The sequence below is a fragment of the Sturnira hondurensis genome, unplaced genomic scaffold (genome assembly GCF_014824575.4).
Source record: "Sturnira hondurensis isolate 20B ecotype Veracruz unplaced genomic scaffold, ASM1482457v3 Scaffold0015596, whole genome shotgun sequence".
In the NCBI taxonomy this organism is placed as follows: Eukaryota; Metazoa; Chordata; class Mammalia; order Chiroptera; family Phyllostomidae; genus Sturnira; species Sturnira hondurensis.
In genome coordinates, this window is record NW_028088227.1 from 1,193,587 (window position 1) to 1,214,903 (window position 21,317).

Below are 21,317 nucleotides of genomic sequence, written 5' to 3' on the forward strand. Positions count from 1 at the left end.
GGGTTAGCGTGTCAGCCCCATACACTATAGTTGTGGGTTTGATCTCCCATTAGGACACATACACGAAGCAATCAATGAATGCATAAATCAGTGGAATAACAGATTGATTCATTTCTCTCTCTCCTCCCTTCCTCTCTCTAAAAATAAATTGTAAAAAATTTAAATATAGCATTAAAAATTAGATATATCTAAGTTAAATTATGAATTAAAGATTTAAGTAAAACTTCTAAACTATAAAAGCAATTTTTGTGCATATTTATTTACTTCATAATGAATTCTGAGTTTATCCAGATGGATAAACCCATGTTTCTACTATTAAAAGAATAGTCAATCAGCAAAATAGACCAGAAACAGCCCGAGTATTAATAAAATTCAGTATATGACAAAGGAAACATCTTGGATCAGTAGGCAAATAGTAATTCAATAAATGGTGTTTGGACAGCAGTATAAACATATATAACATTGTCCTGGCAGAGTAGCTCAGCGGGTTAGCGTGTCAGCCCCATACACTATGGTTATGGGTTTGATCCCCCATCAGGACACATACAAGAAGCAACCAATGAATGCATAAATCAGTGGAATAACAGATTGATTCATTTCTCTCTCTCCTCCCTTCCTCTCTCTAAAAATAAATTTAAATATAGCATTAAAAATTAGATATATCTAAGTTAAATTATTGATGAATTAAAGATTTAAGTAAAACTTCTAAACTATAAAAGCAATTTTTGTGCATATTTATTTACTTCTGAGTTGAGGGAGTCTTTGCTAAGTATAACACCAAAGGGAGACACCATAAAAGAAAAGGTGGATAGATGTAACTATAAAAAATAATCAAAGTTTAGATAATCACTGAAAAGGAAATTAAAATTTTAAGCAGAAACTCGAAAAAGTTTTGCAGCATATTATAGTCAAAAAGGTATATCCTTAATATAGCTCTGTCAAGAAGGTATTTAGCCACATAATATGAAAAATAGAGACATTTAACTGAAGAAGATACAAGGTACAAGGAACATTGTACATGGGACAATCACACCTCAGTCTCCTTCAAAGTAGATACCTGGAGACCTCACATAATTCTCCCCATTGCCGTCAGCTGCCCCATTGTATTTTCCACAAACCTCACTGATTGTCTGAAATCTCTTCCTTTTCAAAGGCAATTTTAGTTTTGGGAAAAGCCAGAAGTTGCAGGGCTCCAATTCTGGGCTGCAAGGGGATAGAGTCACTTGGGTGATTTGATGTTTCACAAAAAAATCTGTGTGAGATGTGATGCAGGAGTGGACGTGCTGCTCTGATGAAGCTGCCAATCGCCAGTGGCCCATAGCTATGGCTTCTGAATCACCTGAATAGTTCCTGCAGAGGAATGTTCAAGCTTAACGCAAAATCTAATGCAGATTCGTTGCTCTACTCACTCAGTCATTTTGAATGCGAAGGCCACACGGGGCACATACTCACTCAACGGTGTCTACTGCCCCCACTGACTAGTACAGTGAAGTTGTCATGTATCACCCCTCTGCATTCCAGTCCCCCCTCCTTGGCTGCCAGGTTACATCAATGTCACACAAACAATTCTTGTTTATATTAACAATAGCTGGACTTTTCCTGGATAGACCTCATACAATTTCTGCAATTCAATATGTAACTTAAAAACAAAGGTTTGATTCAAAATGTCCTAGGGTTGTGAATAGGTAATTCACACAAAAAAGGGAAATATAAAAGATGAGTGAATAAACAAAATTATTCAATCTTACTACTGAGAACTACAAGCATAAATAACATTTTAAATCTTTTAAATTGGAAAAGATGTTTCTGAAATTGCTAGGAAAGTGGGGAGAGGAGCTCTCCTATACAGTGGGTCTGTGGATTGTGATTCAGGCTGCTAAATTCCTAAAGCTTTCTGAAGACCAACTTAACAGAATAAAGCAAAGCCTTAAAATGTCCATCACTCTGAACAGACTTTTTTCCTAAGAATTTATCCAAATAATTTTGCACGTGTGCAAGTTTAGGTAAAACATATAGATCACAGACTGCATTGTAGCAAGAGCTAGAAACACCGGCGAGGTTCCAGGATGAGAGATTATTTAAAATACGATAATTTGTAACCAGTAAGCGTAATCATACAGAGCTTCAGTTACAGAAAATGTTTCATACTGTATTGTGTTAGATTTAAAATTTTTTGTGCATAGGGAAAAAGTCCTGTATTGAAATAATGCCTGAGAAGTGACAATAACAGTGTGTAGGCAGTGAGATGAGAGTTGATTTTGCTTTCATTCTTCATCATCCTATTTTTTGTAAGATTCTAATTCTCCTTAATGAAAATGTAACACTTTCTAGTGTTAAAAATATATACATTAAAAATTATTGGAAGAAAATTTGCAGTTGTGCAGATAATATTAAATGAAATGGTAAGTTATTTTTCCTTTAAAAGTAGTTTAAGTACACTTTAAATTTACACAATGTTATAATAAGATATATTCACAGTAGCTTAAGTTCATATTTAAATAAAGAAGAGTCTTAAAGAATCTTTCCAGGACCCATCTGGACTCATCTGCTTAATCAGAATCATAATACCTTACATTTTTAATATTGCCATGTAAATCTATTCTTCTATTGTTTTGTACACAACAGCTTTTGGATTTTGTCTGCTCCAATTTCAATTTTTCATCAGTGGCACTTATTGAAGCCACAGTATTTTCAAACTGCTGAGAAGGAGTTGGGAAAAAATGGGGCAAGAAATTTTGATTCAGGTATTGAGAGAGAGAAACAAAAGGCACGGACAAGGAAAAGGAATGCAAGCTTCTAGATGAAGTGTAGGTCCAGACAGACCCTGGCAGAAAGCCCAGCTCTTGGGAAAGGCCCCAGGATTTGTAAACAGCACAAATCCATTGCCAAAGATGCTGAAGACATGAAGAATCAATCAGCCTTGACCATCTAAACAGGGCTGCCCTGCATTGCTGCCCTTAACCCCAAACTACCAGGCCCTAGAGCCGGCTGGGGTTGTGACCCAAAGTTTTTTCCAATGTGATACCCTTCCAAGCTGTACAGATATTACAGATTTGTCAGAGAATTGGTGACTTACAAAGAAATATGAAGAACAGGAGCAAATTCAACCTTGTTTCATTCATTACTCAGACCCAAGTGCGGAATCCACTGGCACCTTAGGGCCGAGACAATTCTGAGTCTGGCAGGAGAAGGTCATCCAGCAGCAAGCTGGGTTCGTGCAGACAGCCCCTAATGCTTTCCAGCATGGTACCTACATAGGGCCATGTTGTAAAAGCCAAACTCTGAACACTTCTGTGGTACCTAAATTCCAGGTCCCTACGGCTGTTTGTCTTGACTCTCTACACTCTTCCCTGCTCAAGGAGCCGATAACTTGAATGGTCACATTGCCATTTTAAAACACAAATAAGACTTAGGAGGTAGAAGCTCATACTATCCCCACCTTAGTGTGATTTTAACTAGCTACTTTTCTCTTGGTTCAGCTCAATTTACTAAATTGGATTGGGCTGCGAAGAGTACTGAGCAGTAATTCGAGATCGTGCACTTGGGAAGGACCTTCATGTAGGCGTGTGCTGGTTAGAGCATTATTGGAGGGAAATGGCCATAAAGGGATGAGGATAGTACTTCTGCCTTCCCCCCGCCCCCACACACAGGATGTGGAAAGTGAATATGTGGTTTTGGAGATGGTATAAAAGAAAATGATTTGATTTTTCTGGGCCATGGTATATCCAAATGTTTCATACTGTATTGTATGAAGCCCAAATGATGGGCTTCGGGTAAGGGGTGCATCTGCACGCAGGGGAAGGATGCTGACAGCACTTAGCACCAGGGTTTGCTGGCCCACTTAGGAGGATTTGAACCTATACTCTTAGGGAGAAAGGATATTGAGACAGAAATGAATGTAAACAAGGAATATAATGGTGTGTCAGGGTTTATTAGCGATCATAATCTTATTCTTAATTGAGTTCTTACTGGATGTCAAGCAATGAATCAGAAACTTTCCATCCCTTTCTGTTTCCTTCTCCCCTTCAAACAACACCCTACAAGGCAAGTTTCATCATATCCCTATTAGGAGGTGAGAAAACTGAGGCCAGAGAGCCTAAGTGTCTTGTCTACATTCACACGGCTGGTAAGCGGTAGAACCCACTGCTGGAACCCACCGCCCGTTTCCTATGGCCAATCTCCACTGTCAAGGGCTAGTTGTAAGGTTATAAAAGGGCATTTGTTTTAAAAAATTAAATTTATTGGAGTAACATTAGTTAATAAAATTATATAGGTTTCAGGGGTACAATTCTATAATACGACATCTGTATATTGTGTTCACTACCCGAAGTCAAGTTTCCTTCCATCACTGTTTATCCCCCCAGGACCCTCTTTTACCTCCTCCCCCCTCCCTTTCACTCTGGTAATCAGCATACTGTTGTCTGTCAATAACGGTTATATTTTTCTCAGTTTTCATTTTGCAGCTTGTGTTTTGCAGAGTTTTCAGCTGGCAGTGCTCTAACTGGGCCACTGAAAGCACATGACAGCTGTGGTTTGGATCCTATTCCAGCTGAGTCTTTAACATATTCACTTCCAGATCCCTCCTCATTCCAGGTGGGAAGGGAAAGGAACTGGTCTATCTCTGAGAACAAATTTAAATGATACCCCTACTGAGGACACAACCACAAGGCTTTCTGGGTTATCATCTAACTCCTTTTTGAAGAGCCTAAACTGTAGAACAAACTAGTTGTATTTCACCCTCATTGCTGTTTCCCTTTTTGTTCCTGTCATGAATTAGGGCGTTTTTAAGCCCCCTCTGGCTCCCAGGGACTATTTAGGAGGATATTTCAGCTGTTTGCAGGATTTTCTTTTATTTCAACATTTTCAGAATCAGACAAATCCTCTTAGGACAACATATTAATTATTCAAGAGGACCTTTCTCCACAGTAAAATAAAATTAATTAACACACAAGGTGATTATTAAAGCTTATGCTACTAATCTCCCCACATGCCACTAAATGTGCACATGAGATTTTGAAAAATGTGTCAATTATATTTCCTGGTAGAGAGGGCAGAGGGATCGTGTGACTGTTCAGCACCCACCCTGCATGAACTCAGGCAACTGTGACTTGCGAAGATGGCTACTCAACAGTTTGGTGGAGGACCCTGGGTTGAGCGGTTAGAACACAGCACTGCCTATTTTTTGTTATCTGAAATCAACAGAGAAGCGAGGGAAGGTAAAGGACTCAGAACTCTTAGAGCCATGAAAAAGCCACGAGACTCTGTCCTCCTAGGGGAAACCCAGCTGATCTGAAGAAAGACCATCTTATGACCCCAGCTGGAGGATTCAAAGGTGCCAGGTGGTTCCAGGCTCCGACAAGACAGGCCCTGCCGCTGAAGACTTCACAACAAGGAAACAGAAACTGCTGCGTAGACTTTGTATCTAGGGGGCACACAGAGTCTTTGGGCACATAGTTGAAACATGCTGAGATCCTGGAGTTGTCAAAGCCAACAGGCACTACCCCTACATTTTTGATGATTCAAGTGAAGAAAAGAGGATACACAGAAAAATTCTGGTACGTATTTTTCCTGACTTCAGAGTCTGGTAAAATGATCTGAAGGATCCAGAGCAGATGGTGATTTTGCAGTGGAGGAGTGGGGCACTTTGTCTATGTCCATGATCAAGTCTGACATGGAGGTTGATGAGGTAAGATGTAAGAGAGTACAGTGTGTAGCTAGATGGAGGCAAACTAGGGGTGGGGCCCGGCTGATGCTATTTGTGTAATTCAAATGATAAAATGTTAAGATAAGAAGTGGAAAAGGGTAAAACTTGAAGGAAGCCAAGGAGATACAGAGCACATTAGGAGGACTTGATTCCAATGGCCGGGGGTGGGTGGGTCCTGTGGGTGCTGAGCAAGCAGAGCTCCACCATTGGGCATTGGGGGGCAGCTCTGGGCAAGACCCCTGAAGGCACACCTGGATTGGCACCTCCCACTCAGCCCTGATTATAGAACCTCAGTGACTTCTTCTGGAGATGGTTCTGCCACCTATTGCTTGTGTAACTCTGCAACTCTGGGAAGAGATTTTTTAAAAAATGAATAGACAGTGAAGAGATGGTACTTCCATGTACAAAGTATATGTATAGCAGTGAGTTTTATGATGGGTATATGTTATGTTGTGTGTGATTTGTGTTTAATCTGTTGGAAATGAAAATCTGATATATTAGAGAACTTGGCTACCTAAATTTGTAGTTTTAATTGAAATACTTAGAAGGCTTTAATGAATTAATTTTGCAGTCAATGTTTAGGTGCTCATGAGAACCTCATTTACTAAGCCTGTGAATTAATTCCTAGGAGGTTGAAATGTTTTAAGAGAAGTTGATATGCTATATTTAGAGGTTTTGATTTATTAGATTTAGCAGAACTATGTAAGTCTGGAGGAAAACTTTCTTTCTCCTATTTATAAGTCATCCTGTTAGAGATTAAAAGTTTAAAAAAACAGATGCATTACATTTATTATTATAATAGAAGATTTTAGGGAGATTTATGTAATCAAGCTTATGAGCACTATTTATACTTTTAAGATTATTTGATTTGCTAGGTTTATAAAAATTTGTGATTAATTAGAAATATGTAAGATCATTTGATTGACTGAGTTTGAAAATGTTAAAATATTTAGAAGTAAGAACTCTGTCTCAGGTTTAAGAGCTAATTGGGCATTGGTCAAAGGATATGGGAAAGTGAATGTTTGACACTTGAACATGAACAAACCAGATTTATAGGGAAATGCCCACAACTTACAAGATGTGTTCAAACGTGAAAAAAATAGTTCTAGCAAATTGAATATCAACTAAAACACATGCATCTGTAAGAGTTTTCTGCTATGGCCAAGTTCTCCTTCAGACATTAAACATGCAAATGATGTTTCCCTGTAACGGTGGTGACTTTGGGACACACAGGATGTGGAAAGTGAATGTGTGGTTTTGGAGATGGTATAAAAGAAAATGATTTAATTTTTCTGGGCCATGGTATAGCCAAATGATGGGCTTCGGGTAAGGGTGTGCATCTGCACACAGGGAAGGATGCTGACAGCACTTAGCACCAGGGTTTGCCGACCCGCTTAGGAGGATTTCAAACTATACTCTTAGGGAGAAAGGATATAAGTGTTTTATCCTGTTGCTATTATACTGGAACCCCAGGGAATGCTGAGACAGGATGTGAATATAATGGTGTGTCAGGGTTTATTAGTGATCATAACTTTAATCTTAATTGAGCTCTTACTGAATTTCAAGCAATGAATCAGGAACTTTCCATCCCTTTCAGTTTCCTTCGAACAGTACCCTACAGGGCAAGTTTTATTATATCCTTGTTACCAGGTGAAAAAATTGATGCCCCGAGAGGTTAAGTTTCTTGCCTATGCTCACATAGCTAGTAAGTGACAGAACCACTTCTGGAACCCACTGCCCGTGCTCTTTCCTCTGCTAAACTCCATTGTCAAAGGCTGGATATAAGGTTAGTAAAGGGCACTCTTACACAAAGGACATGAAAGGCACTCCATGGAGAGTCCCAACTATTAAATGTAGTGATAAAGCTGAATTGGAATGTAGAGCCAGTAAAGAATTATATAAGGGAAGGACAAGGAATCGGGCTCTGGGCTGCTTAGACAAATCTTCTAGAGCAGTTCATATGCTGCACTAATTCTCATGCTGAGACTTATGTCTCAGGGATATCGCTAAAGCATCTATTCATCCCCAAGGTTCTTCATTCATAGATCCTCATATTTCCCCTTCAAACAAGGTGGAATCACAGCCTCTTGAGGTGGCAAGAGGGCAGGCTTGGGCAATGTAAGCCGGTTCCCCAGTACGTCCTCCAGGTGTGTGACTCTCAGGCCACTCTGCTCGGGTTTCCCTGTGCCCAACAGTATCCTACGGTGAGAACTAGGTGTCCAGATAATTACTGTGGAATTAGGACTTGTAGGGCTGGGTGGTGAGTAGGATTTTGTTGGTTCTGCCTCAGGAAGGACAAGTAAAGCAGAAAGTACACTTCCTATGGCTAGCAGGGTGCTGGAGAAAAAGCCAGGGGATGACAACAGTTGAGCCAGACAGAAAAGGGTCCATGAAATGTTTCAGTTTCCAGTCTGCCTGCATAGAGTGCAGTAGGTGGGAATGGTAAACTCCTCCCCAATCAGAGGCATTCCCCTGGGGTGTAATACCTGTTAGGAGCAGGATGTGGATCAGGAACCCAGTGGGGCCCAGTCAAGTGGAAGAGGCGAGCGTGAATTAGAATATGTCATTTTTCTAGAGCAGAGTTTCTGAACTATATATAAGTATTCTATATTGTAGCAAAACCCCATGGTAGTCTTAAATTTGGCCCAATAATTCTCTTTTGATTCAAAGCATAATATCAGAGGTGTGCTTGGTGGTCTGCCTGATTCACTGGTTCTGGTTTTCAGATTTTGGTTGATATGTACAGGAGAGAGGTACATCAATTCAATACCCTGCACACATTTTAAAGAGTACCTGCTCTGAGTCAGGCAATTGCATAGCTTCTGGGAACAGAAAGCTAAATAAAGCATTCTTGTTTTCATGGTGCTTGCAACCTAGTAGGCAGGGAGGTGTGGAAGAGCCCAACGAGTTACACACAGGTACAACCTCAACGGATAAATGACATGGGAAGAGAGAAAAAGGCACCTCATCCAGACTTGCAGAGTAAGGTCAGCTTCTCAGTGGAGATGGCACTTGAGCTAAATCTAGAAGGACAACAAAGTCACTAGGTAGAATGCCAGCCCTACAGCAGGGTGAGCTAGACAAAGTAATAGTCATAGGGTAGTGTGCAGTTTGCAGCACTAATTCGCCCCCCAGTTGACCATTAACAAATGAGAATAGCCAGTAGAGACAAGCAAGGATGGGAAAAATGAGAAAACCAGCGACAGTTAATCAGGGATGGAGGTTTCTGGGAGGGTGTATTGGAATGATGGCCACACAGAAATCTTTTTAGGAGCAGCCAAAATCGGAGGCAGATTTCAGTTCAGCAAAGAGAATATTCTCCCATGCCTGCAAGATTGTAATATTGTAATAACAAAAAGTATATTTTATAATGACTCAAAACTGGGTAAATTTAACAAATGAGTCAAATTGAGAAAAATATTTCAGCAGAATTTGACGTTCTTACAATGGCCCTGTCTAGGTTGTGTTTTGGGGTTGAATTTTGATTTGTGTGGAAAATTATGAAAGGGTTTCTAGTGTCCTCTCCGCACATAAGAATCCTTATATCACTTTTCTGCCTTCAGTGACAGCTTTCCTTCAGTGAGACAGCATCCAAAGCCACTTTAAGTAGGATATGTAGGCAGCTGTCTAAGGCACATAAAAGCAAATTTTTCAGGTCTCTGAGCTACAAGGGAGTGGAGACCGGGAGGTCAGTGTTAAAAGAAATTGTGTCCAATAGTCTTTCAAAAGGAGGAACAGAAGCCCTGGCTGGTATAGCTCAGTGGATTGAGCGCGGGCCTGTGAACCAGAGGATCACGGTTCGATTCCCAGTCAGGCCACATGCCTGGGTTGCAGATGAATTCCCTGCAGGCCAACTCCCAGCAGGGGATGCACGAAAGGCAGCCATACATTGATGTTTCTCTCCCTCTCCTTCCCCTCTAAAGATAAATAAATAAATAAAATCTTAGAAAAAAATTTTAAAAAAGTAGGAACAGAATCCCCATTGGTATTGAGGATTAGATGAGACAACAGATTGGAGAGAATGCAAAAAAGTATGATGTCATTATCAATTTTATTAACACAAAATCTTCTGTCTAGTTTCTGAGTGACAAACACTAACAAATCATTGTCCAATCCAGTCTCTTTGGAGTGAGTTTTAAAAGCTGCCTAAAAGTCCACATCGTTTTCTGTACTTTGATGTTTCTTTTCTCCCCTCTTCCTCCTCCTCTTCTTCGCACTTTTCCTATTTTACCAGTAAGTCTGTCCTATATCCCCAAAGGTAGTGCTCTGCTCAGTCTCCAAGCTCCCACAGTATGGTATCAATTGCATTAAGTTATAATGATGTTGATGACTTTGCCAATCCCCAAAGACTGATGGCACAAGGCAAAGGAAGTGTTTTACAGCCTCAACATCTGGCACATTGTAGGTGTTCAGTAACAGTTTGATGATATCGAGGAAGAGCCATTGCCCTCACTGCCGTCTATTTTATCCCATACTTTTATATTTTGCTGGCACTGTCTCTCACTGGTCACCAATGTTCTTTGTCAAATTCAGTGCCATCATCTTTGAATTCTGAGTAATGAATATAATCAACCACAAATCACTTCTCTTAACCTCTGTCACTCCACAGATCCTAATTTCTCCACTACATCTTTATTTGTTTTTTCTTCTTTTTCACCCCTCCTGTTACCTGCTAGGATATTCCTGTGAATCTTTGGAAAATATGTACGTATATGAAAGTGCTGTTCTCTCCTTTCCAAACACTGATAGTTTGGAGGACTCCTAAATCTACATTTTGATGCCTGGCTTCTAACCCCACCTCTCAAGTTATATGTTGTACATTTCTAACTATTACATTTTACGTCAACTCCAGCAAAAAGTGTATTCATTTTCCTCCCACAAATGCTTCCATTCATTCCCCAACTAGCTTGTGAATTTACTACTACAATTGAGTCAGCCTGTCTTTCTCTGCAAACCCTCTGCAACTTTTTACCTCCACATTTGTGTTACACAACTTCTTCTGCCCGTAACATCACCTTTCTCACCCTCTCTAAATGTCTTATGTACTTTTCAAAGCCCAACTCAATTGCCATGGTTTGAGGCCTTCCTTAATCATCACTGCTGGACATGACTTCCTCCTCACCTTTCCTGTAAAATTTGTTGGTACAACACGTATATAATACACTGCCTGGCACCTTACATTGTAGTTATCTCTCAATCAGTCTTATTTGCCCCAACATGTCGAATAATCCCTTTGAAGAAGGACATGAGCCCAAAGTTGGGAAACATCATACCTGGTCGCATTACCCTTTGATGGACTGAAGATCTTTATCCAAGTTTAACAGTGAGTGTTTCTCCATTCTGTCATTTGCTAACGACAATAATAATAATAGTTAAAAAGTCTTATATACCTATTATGTGATTTCACATTGAAAATATTTCCCCACAATTAAACTTTTGCTCTGGCACCTTAAAACGAACAAACAAAAAACAAACAAACAAACAAACAAAACACAAAGGGCCTTGAGCATTCAGGACACTGGGGGCTCCAGTGAGCAGAGAGAGGATGTGGCAGCTCAGGGGGTAGGTGAGCATTGAACTTCTCCAGGCAAGGTCCTGAAGCCTAAATGACCATCCAAGATGAAACAAACTTGAGTTTGATCCACATCAACCCAGACATTCAAGATTCCTGAATTGAAAAGACAGGGTCAATTGTAGTGGCCAAGCTCCCAGGGAAAGATGATTCTCAGCATCACAGGGTTGTTTAGTCACAAGTTATAAGGGCCACCTAAATTAGTGCAAAGGATCCTAAATCTAAGTCTGGCCCTTGGGTGGGTGGGGGGGAGGAGTGTCCTGGATTATAGAATGGAATCCAAGTCTGGTCAACAAGTTGAAGTTCAGGGATAGAATGCAGGGTTGGTGAAGACCTGGGAAGAAGCCTACTTAAACTTGTAGCTGCGTATGATTGGAGCAGAGTTGGGTAGACATCAAGGATCAGTGAAGAGAGTTGGTTTTTGTTGTTGTTGTTGTTGTTATTTATGTATTTCTTTGCTCTTGGTTCCTGTTTTACTCTTTCAGAGAGTTCATTCCTTCTTTTGATCTTCACCATTACCCCTGTCTGAGCAACTGTATTTTTGGTGCTGACTACATTTCATATCATCCAGAGATCATCATCATTTGAATGTTGCCTTTCACGCAAACACACATATCCAGAACCAGTCGGAGTAATGAGCAACCTTTCCCTTTCATTTCACAGTTGCAGCCTTGGGGACTGGTCCTCCCCTGTCTTCCTGATACTGCCCCACAACACTAGAACCGCTGCTACCACCAGCTCCTGCAAAATGGAGGTGTGACCTCTCGGTGTCCCCAGGCTTCTAATTTCATGGAACACCTCCCATGCCCTTTGGTTTTTACAATAGGAAAAAATTTAAATTTCATTTTAAGTGGGAAAATTAAGGAGTTTCAAAAAGTAAGATTCTTGGTGTTTTTGGATTCTAATTAGAGGTAGACTTAATCTTATTTAGGTGTATTTGTCTTTGAAGCTTTTTCATTCTAGGTAACCATGACCCTCAATAAGTAAGTATTCTTACGAAGGGGATGTTTCTCTTTCTCTGCTCTCTCTGAATCTCCCTGCCTCTCTGTTTTTCTCTCTCTTTCTCCATTTTATAGAAAGATTATAGAAAAGATTTACATTAGTACTAAAATCTGCTGCTGATTCTTTTTTCTGTGCATGTATTTTGGTTCTAGAAGAAAATTTGGCAAAATTTACCAGGACAGTTTGACCCAGGGATTCCATTTCAACGAGATTCTTCTGAAGAAAGAACAAGGGGTGTTCTCAAAGATTTATATCCAGGATATTCACTTCAAAGTTATTTGTAATCATTACAAGTGGAAACAATTCACATTTTAAAATAGAGGAATACCTAGGTAAATGATTGTGGCCATGAAATATAATGCATCCATTAAAATCCTACTTTTAAGACTATTTCATGACTTAAAGTTAAGGAACAAAAGAAGAAGTAAAAATAAAAAGCAACTATTGAAACTGTTTCACTATGGCCCCAAATTTATCCTTAAAAGTGTGAATGACTGTGTGTGGCATAAGTAGCAAAAAAAAAAAAAAAAGTAAGCATAAGCCAGCATTCCAGGATTCTAATTGGTTGTCTGTCCAAGTGGGATTGTAGACAAGTTTTACATTTTTTAAATCATTGTATGCATTTTCCAAATGTTTTTCTAGGAATATGTATTGTTTTATTCACTCATTCACTTACTCAGTAAACACAGTGCCGGCAAGGTGCCAAGTACTCTGCTCTGTGCTGAGGAGATAATGTAACCCAGAGAGAACAGACATGTTCTTTGCTTTGCTAAGAGTTTCTAATCCGCTAAAATTAAAAGGAAAAGTTTCTTTTTTAATTCATTTCATTTGACACAGTAATTCCACTGCTAGGAATCTATCCTAAGAAAATAGGCAAGAAAAACAAAATTATTATGCAGAAATGTATACTGTACATGACTCATAATAGCAAAAAATCTAGAAGCGACCTAAGTACCCAACAGTAGGGAGATATCTACAGTAATAGAATAATAGGAAGCTGTGAAGATTGTGTTATGGAAGACTTTTTAACAAGGGAAAATGTTGTTAATATTTTCCATTGATATCAATAGAAAAAGTAACTTACAAAATTATATAGAATCTGAGCTCAGTTATGTAGTGTAATAGTCATAAGGGAGATATTCACATGTTAACAAACATTATTTTTGTCCAGGAAAGTAATGGTTGATTTATATTTTTGGGTCTATGCTCCTCATACTTGCCCAGTTTTCTGCAATGAACAAGGTTTAATTTTATTATCAGAAAAACCAGGTTGCTTTCATTATTTAAGACTCGAGTCAAAGGTTATCTGTGAAAGATTCAAGAAACATACAAAAAGTAGCTTAACATTTTCTCACAGCCTGCATTGGCTTGGTGGAGGAGGGAGAGATCATTCATCTTGAGTGAGGTTAGGGCCCCTTCTGTTCTAAAACTGGACAGAATGGATGACCACAAACACAGGGGAGCTATATTCCTCAGAGGTCCTGAGGGGATTAATTCACTGTGTGCTCAGAAGGCGAGCAAGGGAAAAGAGAAGGAACACTGGGAGGACTTGGAGACACAGCCCTGACACCTAATCCCTGACCCTACCTTGAACTCAAACTTGAGTATGTCATTAATAGCATCCCTGGACTGTATCTGTACATTAGGGATGAGGGGACATTTCTTGGTGCTGTCATTTCCCTCAGCTTTGGCACTAGAAATCCTCTGACTTCACTGAGCAGGGTTCACACAGGGGCAAGGTCCTATCTATGGTTTGCCTCGGAAAAAAACAGTGGAGCTTGAGATGCCAGCATCAGGGCCGCTCCCTGTCCAACCTGTGTGAAGACTTTGACCTTGCCTCTTGCCTGCCCCTAACCTTAGTTCAAGGGCAAAGAGCTGGGCTGTGGAACATGTCATTCCTATAGAAGCCAAAGCAGAAGAGCTGTTGACTGCTGCTTATAATGACTGACTGACAGGTCTCTTGAGCTCGCACAAGGTCCCAACGCAGTAAAAACACCAACTTTCCTTCTAATTTTGGATCATCAAGATAGCATGTGTAAGGTACCAGTTTTCACTGCACCTATATTCAGTTACATATCAAACTTCAGGTTTTCTAAGTTTAAGAGGGCTGCTGTGAGATAAAGCAGCAAGTCAGTACAGGCAGATTTACAAGTGTACCTCACTTTCAGCAAACTGAATATCTGAAAACGAGCGTAGCATAAAAGATAACTTTACTAAAGAATTCACTTCACTACCACTTTGAGCAATTTAAAATTGCTCCTTCCACATTTAAAATATAATGGATTCACTTTAAGTTGCCTTACACACAACATACCAAGCAAATAAGAGCTGCATAAAGGGAGGGGTATGTGGAACTAAGAAATCAGCATTTGGACACCAGCGCAAAGGAAGCAGCAGCCTTCTCTCATCTTAGAAATGTTTATTCACAATAGAAACTGAAAAAGACCTCAAATCAACTGCAAATCATAAACTATCTTTATACAAAAGGGTTTAGTAGTTTGGGAATTTTTTTGAAGTTTTTCTCCTAGCTCCTTTTTTTGAGTTTCTCACATTCATTTATCTCAGTAAGGCCATCAAAGAACCCATTATAAAATCACAGTGGCAGGTGTTTTAAACCTACCTCCACACCCACTGCAGACATTTAACACTGATGCACACACAGATATACACATGGGACACCTGGGACCCCCACAAAAGCTCGGTACAAATAGAGCTGGGCTGCAATAATCAATTTTCCATCATGCCACCTGAGGGGCCATCCATTCCAGAGTGCTACCACCCTGTGGAAAAAAAAATTTTCAGAAAATTCCATTCAGTCAGTTTCTGAAACCCTAACCTGTTGGTTACAGGAAGGGAAGAGTTCTCAATGGCCTTTGCTGAGCATGTTTCTCTGTGGATTTAGACAGGCTAAAAACACTGATCTCATGTTACAAGAGAGATTTAGAAACACTCCTGGGTAAGCTCCCTGTCTATGGAATGCCTTAAGAACAGTGTGGCTGCCTCTCATTCACGACAGAGAACTTCTAGCAGTGCAGAGGAAGCTGGATTAGAATTCCGAGTATTCCTGACTCTAGTGCAATAAATGCTCTTCACATCCAAATAATATTGGAATGTTGAGGTAGGAGCAGCAAGTTCCTGAGTATTCAGGAGAAAGTGAAAAATGATAAATTCTAACTAGGCATACCTAAAACTGGAAGGCACCAAGAGGCTGCCCCACAGAAGTAGGCCCCAGGGGTTTACAAATCCCAGGCAGGAAGCCACACCTCCGCCAAGCCCTGGGCATACCCCTCAGGCTTTCAGGGCAAAGAAAAGAAATACAAGGAAAGAAGCAGGGGTTGAAATAAAAATGTCCGGGAGATGAGGGGTGAAGGGATGAAGAAAAGAGGGTTAGATGAAAAAAAAGGGTGGATGGGGGGGTGTAAAAAGGAAGGAGACTGGTGAGGGGTGAAAAAAAAAGGAAAGAGGAAATAGAGTAGAAAGTGACAAGACTGTCTCACAGTCAACAACTGGCTGTTAGTAAAAATCCCTTCACCTTGAACTAGGCACAGCCCAATCCCACAGCCCCAGAGCAAAGCCATGGTCCTCCGTGGACATTTTCTCCCTTTTCCACAAAGGGCAAGCTCACCTATCCAAGGCCACGGCTGTCATGGAGTAGATACTGGCAAAGACTGCCGCGATAGGGAAGAAGTTGTGGAACTTGCAGTAGAAGAGGCCGTAGTACCACTCGTTGTGGACAGCATAGGTGAAATTCACCACTGTGTTGAACGCAGCCATGGAGGCCTCTGCGAAGGCCAAGTTCACCAGGAAATAATTGGTGACCGTCCTCATTCTCTTGTGAGCCAAGATGATCCACATTACCACCACATTGCCCACCACGGAGGTCACCACGATGGCCGTGTAGGCAGCTGCCCAAAGGACAATTTGCCAGGCAGGCTGCACGAACTGGTTGGGCTCCGAGGTGTTGGTAGAGATGTTTGGGAAGAGGTCTGAGTCAACTGGGAGGACGTTATCCATTCCTCGGTTAAGTGGTTAAGCTGTACTCTCTGTACACGCACCCACTTTGCATCAGGATCTCGAGGCCAGCGCCTGGAGTCAGGGTCCTGCTTAGCCAAGACAGAAGGGCTACAGGCTCTTTCGGGCAGAACTCTTCCGTGCCAGCAGAAGACTCGGCACTCTAAAAATGAACGTTTGCTGTCTCTCTGCCCCTGGTGCCACTGAATGCGTCCACATTCAAGCTTCAGGAAGCATTTGAGTTCAGAAATCTGGAGACAGCCTATCTTCTGCGTTGGGCTGAAAATGGAAAAGAAATTCCTTGGGTCACGGTTCCGAGAAGCAGGAGACCCCCGCCTTTCAGCACCTGCTGCTGCTTACAACTCCTACCCCCCTTCCTGCAGCGGGGAAGGCAAAAGGCTCCGTGCTTCGTGAGGACTTGGGGGCACACAGGGTGCTCGTCAGAGCTCGACTCATGAAAGTTCTAGGTCTGTGGCCGGCATTCTGGAGCTCCGTGCCTATCTGGGAATTTTTCCTTTGCTTTCGCCGTCGCCCCTGCCGCCGCCACCTCCTGCAGCTTCGCAGGCGCCTCTTGGCTTGGGTCCTGCTAGGACTGGGAGTTAGCAGAAGAACCTCCGCAGGCTGTGCGCGAGGTTTATAAAGCCTGGCGGAAATGTTTTACCCGGAGGGGGGAGTACCTGGGCTGCGTACTCGCCAGTCCGGGTGCGCTGCAGCTTCATCAGCTGTTGCCAGCTGTCTCACTTCAGCGTCGCAGCCACCACGCCTTTTGCAGCTCCTTGTACCTGCTGTGGGAGTCTGCAAGTCAGACGCGCCACGCGCTCCGCCAGGGGGCGCTAGGCAACCTTGGAGTAATTACACCAGCTGGGGTTTGCAGCTGGCGTCAAGGAGGGAAAGGAAGGGTTTGAGAATGAGCTGCAGAGATGCACACTGAACTTCAGGGAGGGCAGCGCAGAGTGCTGCGACAGCTTTGCAGAGGCACCTGCCTGTGGCTGGGGACTAGGGCAAAAGTGTGGGGGCGACCTGCCAGCACTGCGCTGCTGCAGTGCTACAGCCTGCGCTCCAGCCGGAGTGCACAGCGCTCTGGCTCTGGCGACTGTGGAGAAACCAGAGGGGAGGACATCTGGTTTCCGGTTTCCGGAAAATAACTTTCCTGAGGTCGTGTTTAGGAAACTCCTCCAAAATGCCTAGTCCCTTTCCCTGGCGGGCTGATTACGCCTTGGGAACACCCTCCCCAACCTCTTTGGTAGCTTGACTCCTTGCTTCATGAAAAACTCCAGCTGAGCTCTCCAGAGGAGTTGCCCACACGGAGGATGGGGACGGGGTTGCGTTCCCTGTGAAGCTTGGTGAGCGGAGAAGCCACCCATCAGCAGTGTGTCGCCCAGACGTGCTTCTCTGGGCTCTCTGCCAGTGCCCACTGCAGCCTTGCGTTCGCCGCCTGGGGACCCGGCAGCCTCTGCCTCCGCGCCGCCGGGTGCAGACCAGAGCGGGGACCTGCGTGGCATGGTGGTGGTGTAGTGGCGGGACTCTTCCACCTCCCAGCTCCCAGGTTTGCGTAGAGACTGGAGGGCAGCTCTGCCCGCCTTTTCTGTACCCGCCCTCCCATCCCCAGCCCCCGCCACCTTCACCACCCCTCCCTAGGCTTCGAAGCCTAGTCTCCCAGTCCAAGTCCATTTCGAACAGCCGAGCTGGCACTGGGCACTGAAAGGAGGTGGGAAGGGCTCGCCAGTCGGCGCGAACCGTTTTCGAGAAGCCGAGATGGGCTGAGGTTAGGAGAGAGTTCCAGCCAGAGTGCCGGATATGCGGTTCTGTGGGGACTCGAGCCTTCGGAGCGTTTCTGGGAACCATCTACCGTTTTGCCCGCGATCCACCCTTCACTGCGGGGACTCCGAACTGTGGGACGTGGGCAGGAGGCTCGCGTCCACGAAAGCCCACACTCTCTCTGGAGCCGCGTTTATGCACTAGTCATGCCTGCTTGCGCGCCTCTCCAGCAAGTGCGTAAAGTAAGTTTCGGGAAGCTTTTTAAAGCTTAGTAATTTATTGCCAAGATTTTGGGCAGAGCTAAAATCGGATCCTCTTTCCGGGAGGGAAGTGTACTAGTTCACTCAGGTTGTTTTGAAGCCTGGAATCTCAGCATGATACGAACCGCACCTGACACTGCTCAGTCCTGGTCTTCCGAGAGCCCCTAAACCCGGAGGAGGAGAAAACTCCCACGACGCCTTAAAGAAAACAGCCCTCCCCCTCTTCCCCGCCTCCTTACTGGAAGAGGACAGCAAAGGGAAGTCCTCCTCTACCACCCAGGATTTCTCCCAGTTACTTCCACCGCCTCTCAGAGAGGGTGCGTGTGAGTGTCCACCTTTAATATGTCCTCCTAAGCTATGTAAAGTCGTCTTTTTCTCTTCTTCCTGTTCAGTGGAGGCAGGTTGACATTTTCGAAAGGAACTTGACTCAATGCTTAAAGGAAAAAAGAAAGTAAAGAAACCCCAAGCTAAAAAATATAAGGGTTTATCCATTTATCCTCCATCAGTAGAGCAAGTTGTTCTCTTGAACAAGGTATGGTGCTGGAGACGCACTTACAGTCTAGTGCAGGAGAGAGACAACTACACACACAGACAGCATGACTGAGGCAGGCTAGTAGTAAGTTAGGAAAATGCCCTGGCAAGTGGAGTGAGGGAGACTGAGACAAAGTAGTTGAACAAGGCAGAGCAATCAACAGCCTGCTAATACATCAAAAGATCTTACTTTCCTTAACCAAGGACACTCAGGAGCAGGTGGTTTATACCCCACCTCCCCAACCAGAGAGTAAGTAGTTTAAATCACTCTGGTCGGGGAGAGAGATAACAGAGACCCAGGCAATGCCACTAGTGCTAGCCAAACCCCAGAACAGGTGAAGTCAAGGGAATAAATAACAAAAATCCAATTAAAGCCAGGCAAATTCAGGATAAAAGTAAGACAGCGAAATGACCAGATAATGATTCCAAACTCCCTAACACTCACTCATTTTGATGTGTCAGCACATTGAAGGACACACCTGAAAGCTAGTGAATATTCTGTTGAGGCCCTCCCCTGAGACATCCCCTAAAACTTCTACCTTTAGAGAACACATATGAACCCTTAAGACAAAAATCCCAGCATGCACAGTTCTGCTAGCACACCTGTGCCTCTCCTTCCCTCAGCGCACACTTTTACTTTCTTTCTCTGAAGCTCCAAGGGTCCCCATGAGACTTGCAACCGGGGGAGAAGTGGGCAGAGGCAGCTCGTCCCAGGCCAACCCCCTGACCCTGTCTCTAAGGCCTCTCCTTGTGCCTCTGTAACTTGTTCCCTGAGTGCACGAAGCCCAGTGTGGCTCATTTCCGTTACTGTGACTTTCTTACGTAAGTCTAGGCAGCCCAGTCCACGCTCATTCCCGTTGCTGTGGCCTTGCCTCTTCTATCTGAAGCCTTTGCTTCCCTGTCTCCAGCTTTGATATAGGTGCTCTCAGAATCACCTGAACTCCTGTCATGGAACTTTTCCTACATAAAGTCAAGAACCCACACACTCCAGACTGTGCTGGGGCAGACCTGCCTCCATCCCGGTCCCTTTCTGGTGAAGAGATGATGGGATGAGGGCACCTAATTTTGGCAGCAGAGGAAATCAGGGAAGAGAGTAGAAAATTGTATCTATGGAGAAGCCTAGAGAATGTGTTAAGGCTGAGGGTGTAAAGGAGAATATTTCAGACAGATGTTTTAGATATCAAACCATATGACTCTGCTTAACATCCCAGGGACTGCCCAGCTCACCTAGAGTAACACCTAGGTTTCTTACTCTGTGCTTCAAGGTCTGTGTTCCTCACCCTGACATGTGGATGAAGCTGGCCTGGGTGACTCTCCTCTTGGATCCTGGTTCTTCCTGGCAGGTAGCCATAGAGTTAATTTCTCTCTCTCTCTTACACACACACACACACGCACGCACACACACACACACACACACACACAAGCATATTTATGATGGGCTCACATTAAGACAAAAAGTCTCTGCATACAGAAGCCAAAGCTATTCCCTGATTTAGACACATGGTCTGAGGAGGGACCTTCGGTGCCATTGTCCCTTCTATAAAGTAGTGACTCTTTTCCCCACACAGGGATAACTTTGCATGAATGTGTAGATAAGAGTCTATATAGGCTTTTGTTTCCTCCAAGAACTCGTATTTTTTCCCTTATCCTCTTTTCCTCCCCTCTCCTTTCTACTGACCTCCCTCCTTGACATATAACTCAGGCCCACCAGTATCACAGGGAATTCAGTTGACAGGCTAGTATAAATCCTTCCTTATTTGTCCAGACTCTTTCACACTATATAAAATAAATACACACACACACACAATAACCATACATGTAAGCCTGGACAAATATAGGACTTTCGCTATTGTTTGAATTTTGTTTTCTCACTCAAAATGTTGTTTGGTTGCTTCAGAGTCAACAGGTATAGATTTAATTGATGCTTTTCAATGGCTAGATATTATTCTTATGTTATGGATGCATCGTACACTCCATTTCCTATTCATAAAAATTCACTTTGCTTCCAGTTTTTGCTACTAAAGACAATGCTACAATAAACATTCTTACCTGTGTCTCTATAGTCTGGTGTTTTGTTTGTATGGGATAGGTTCCAAGTGGAATTGCTAGGTAATGGATTATATTTATATTCATCTGCATATGTATATGTGTTGTATACATCTATTTCTATTAATGTTGCCAGATTGCCTTCCAAAAGGGTGTAACATGGTAACATTTCACTAGCAATTAAATTACCCTTGTCTCCACATCTACTCCAGTAATAAGTATTTTAGCTTTGTCAATCTAAAATATGTGAAATAGATACCATTTCTAACACATAGTGTTTTTTTCCCTGACTACTAGAGAACTCAAACTTCTTTTATTTTCTGGCTATGTGGATTTTCCCTTCTATAAACTGCCTGTTCACATCTCTTGTCTCTTTTTCTGCTGGATATCTTCCCATCATTTTTTAACAAGTGCCCTTTTTATGCTATAGGTA

The 21,317-nt window shown here is 42.7% G+C and overlaps 1 protein-coding gene across 1 annotated transcript in view; it reads right to left on the reverse strand.

The window, feature by feature from the left end:
• TACR1 (tachykinin receptor 1) overlaps positions 1-17,406 on the reverse strand; it is a 159,363-nt gene extending 141,957 nt beyond the window's left edge. Inside the window, exons 1-2 of the mRNA XM_037064929.1 lie at positions 16,967-17,406; positions 15,904-16,568 (exon numbers count right to left, since the gene is read on the reverse strand). Coding sequence (XP_036920824.1) covers positions 15,904-16,292 — 389 coding nt within the window. The 5' untranslated portion in view covers positions 16,293-16,568; positions 16,967-17,406. The remainder of the gene's footprint in view (positions 1-15,903; positions 16,569-16,966) is intronic.
• Between the last annotated feature and the right edge of the window lie 3,911 nt (positions 17,407-21,317).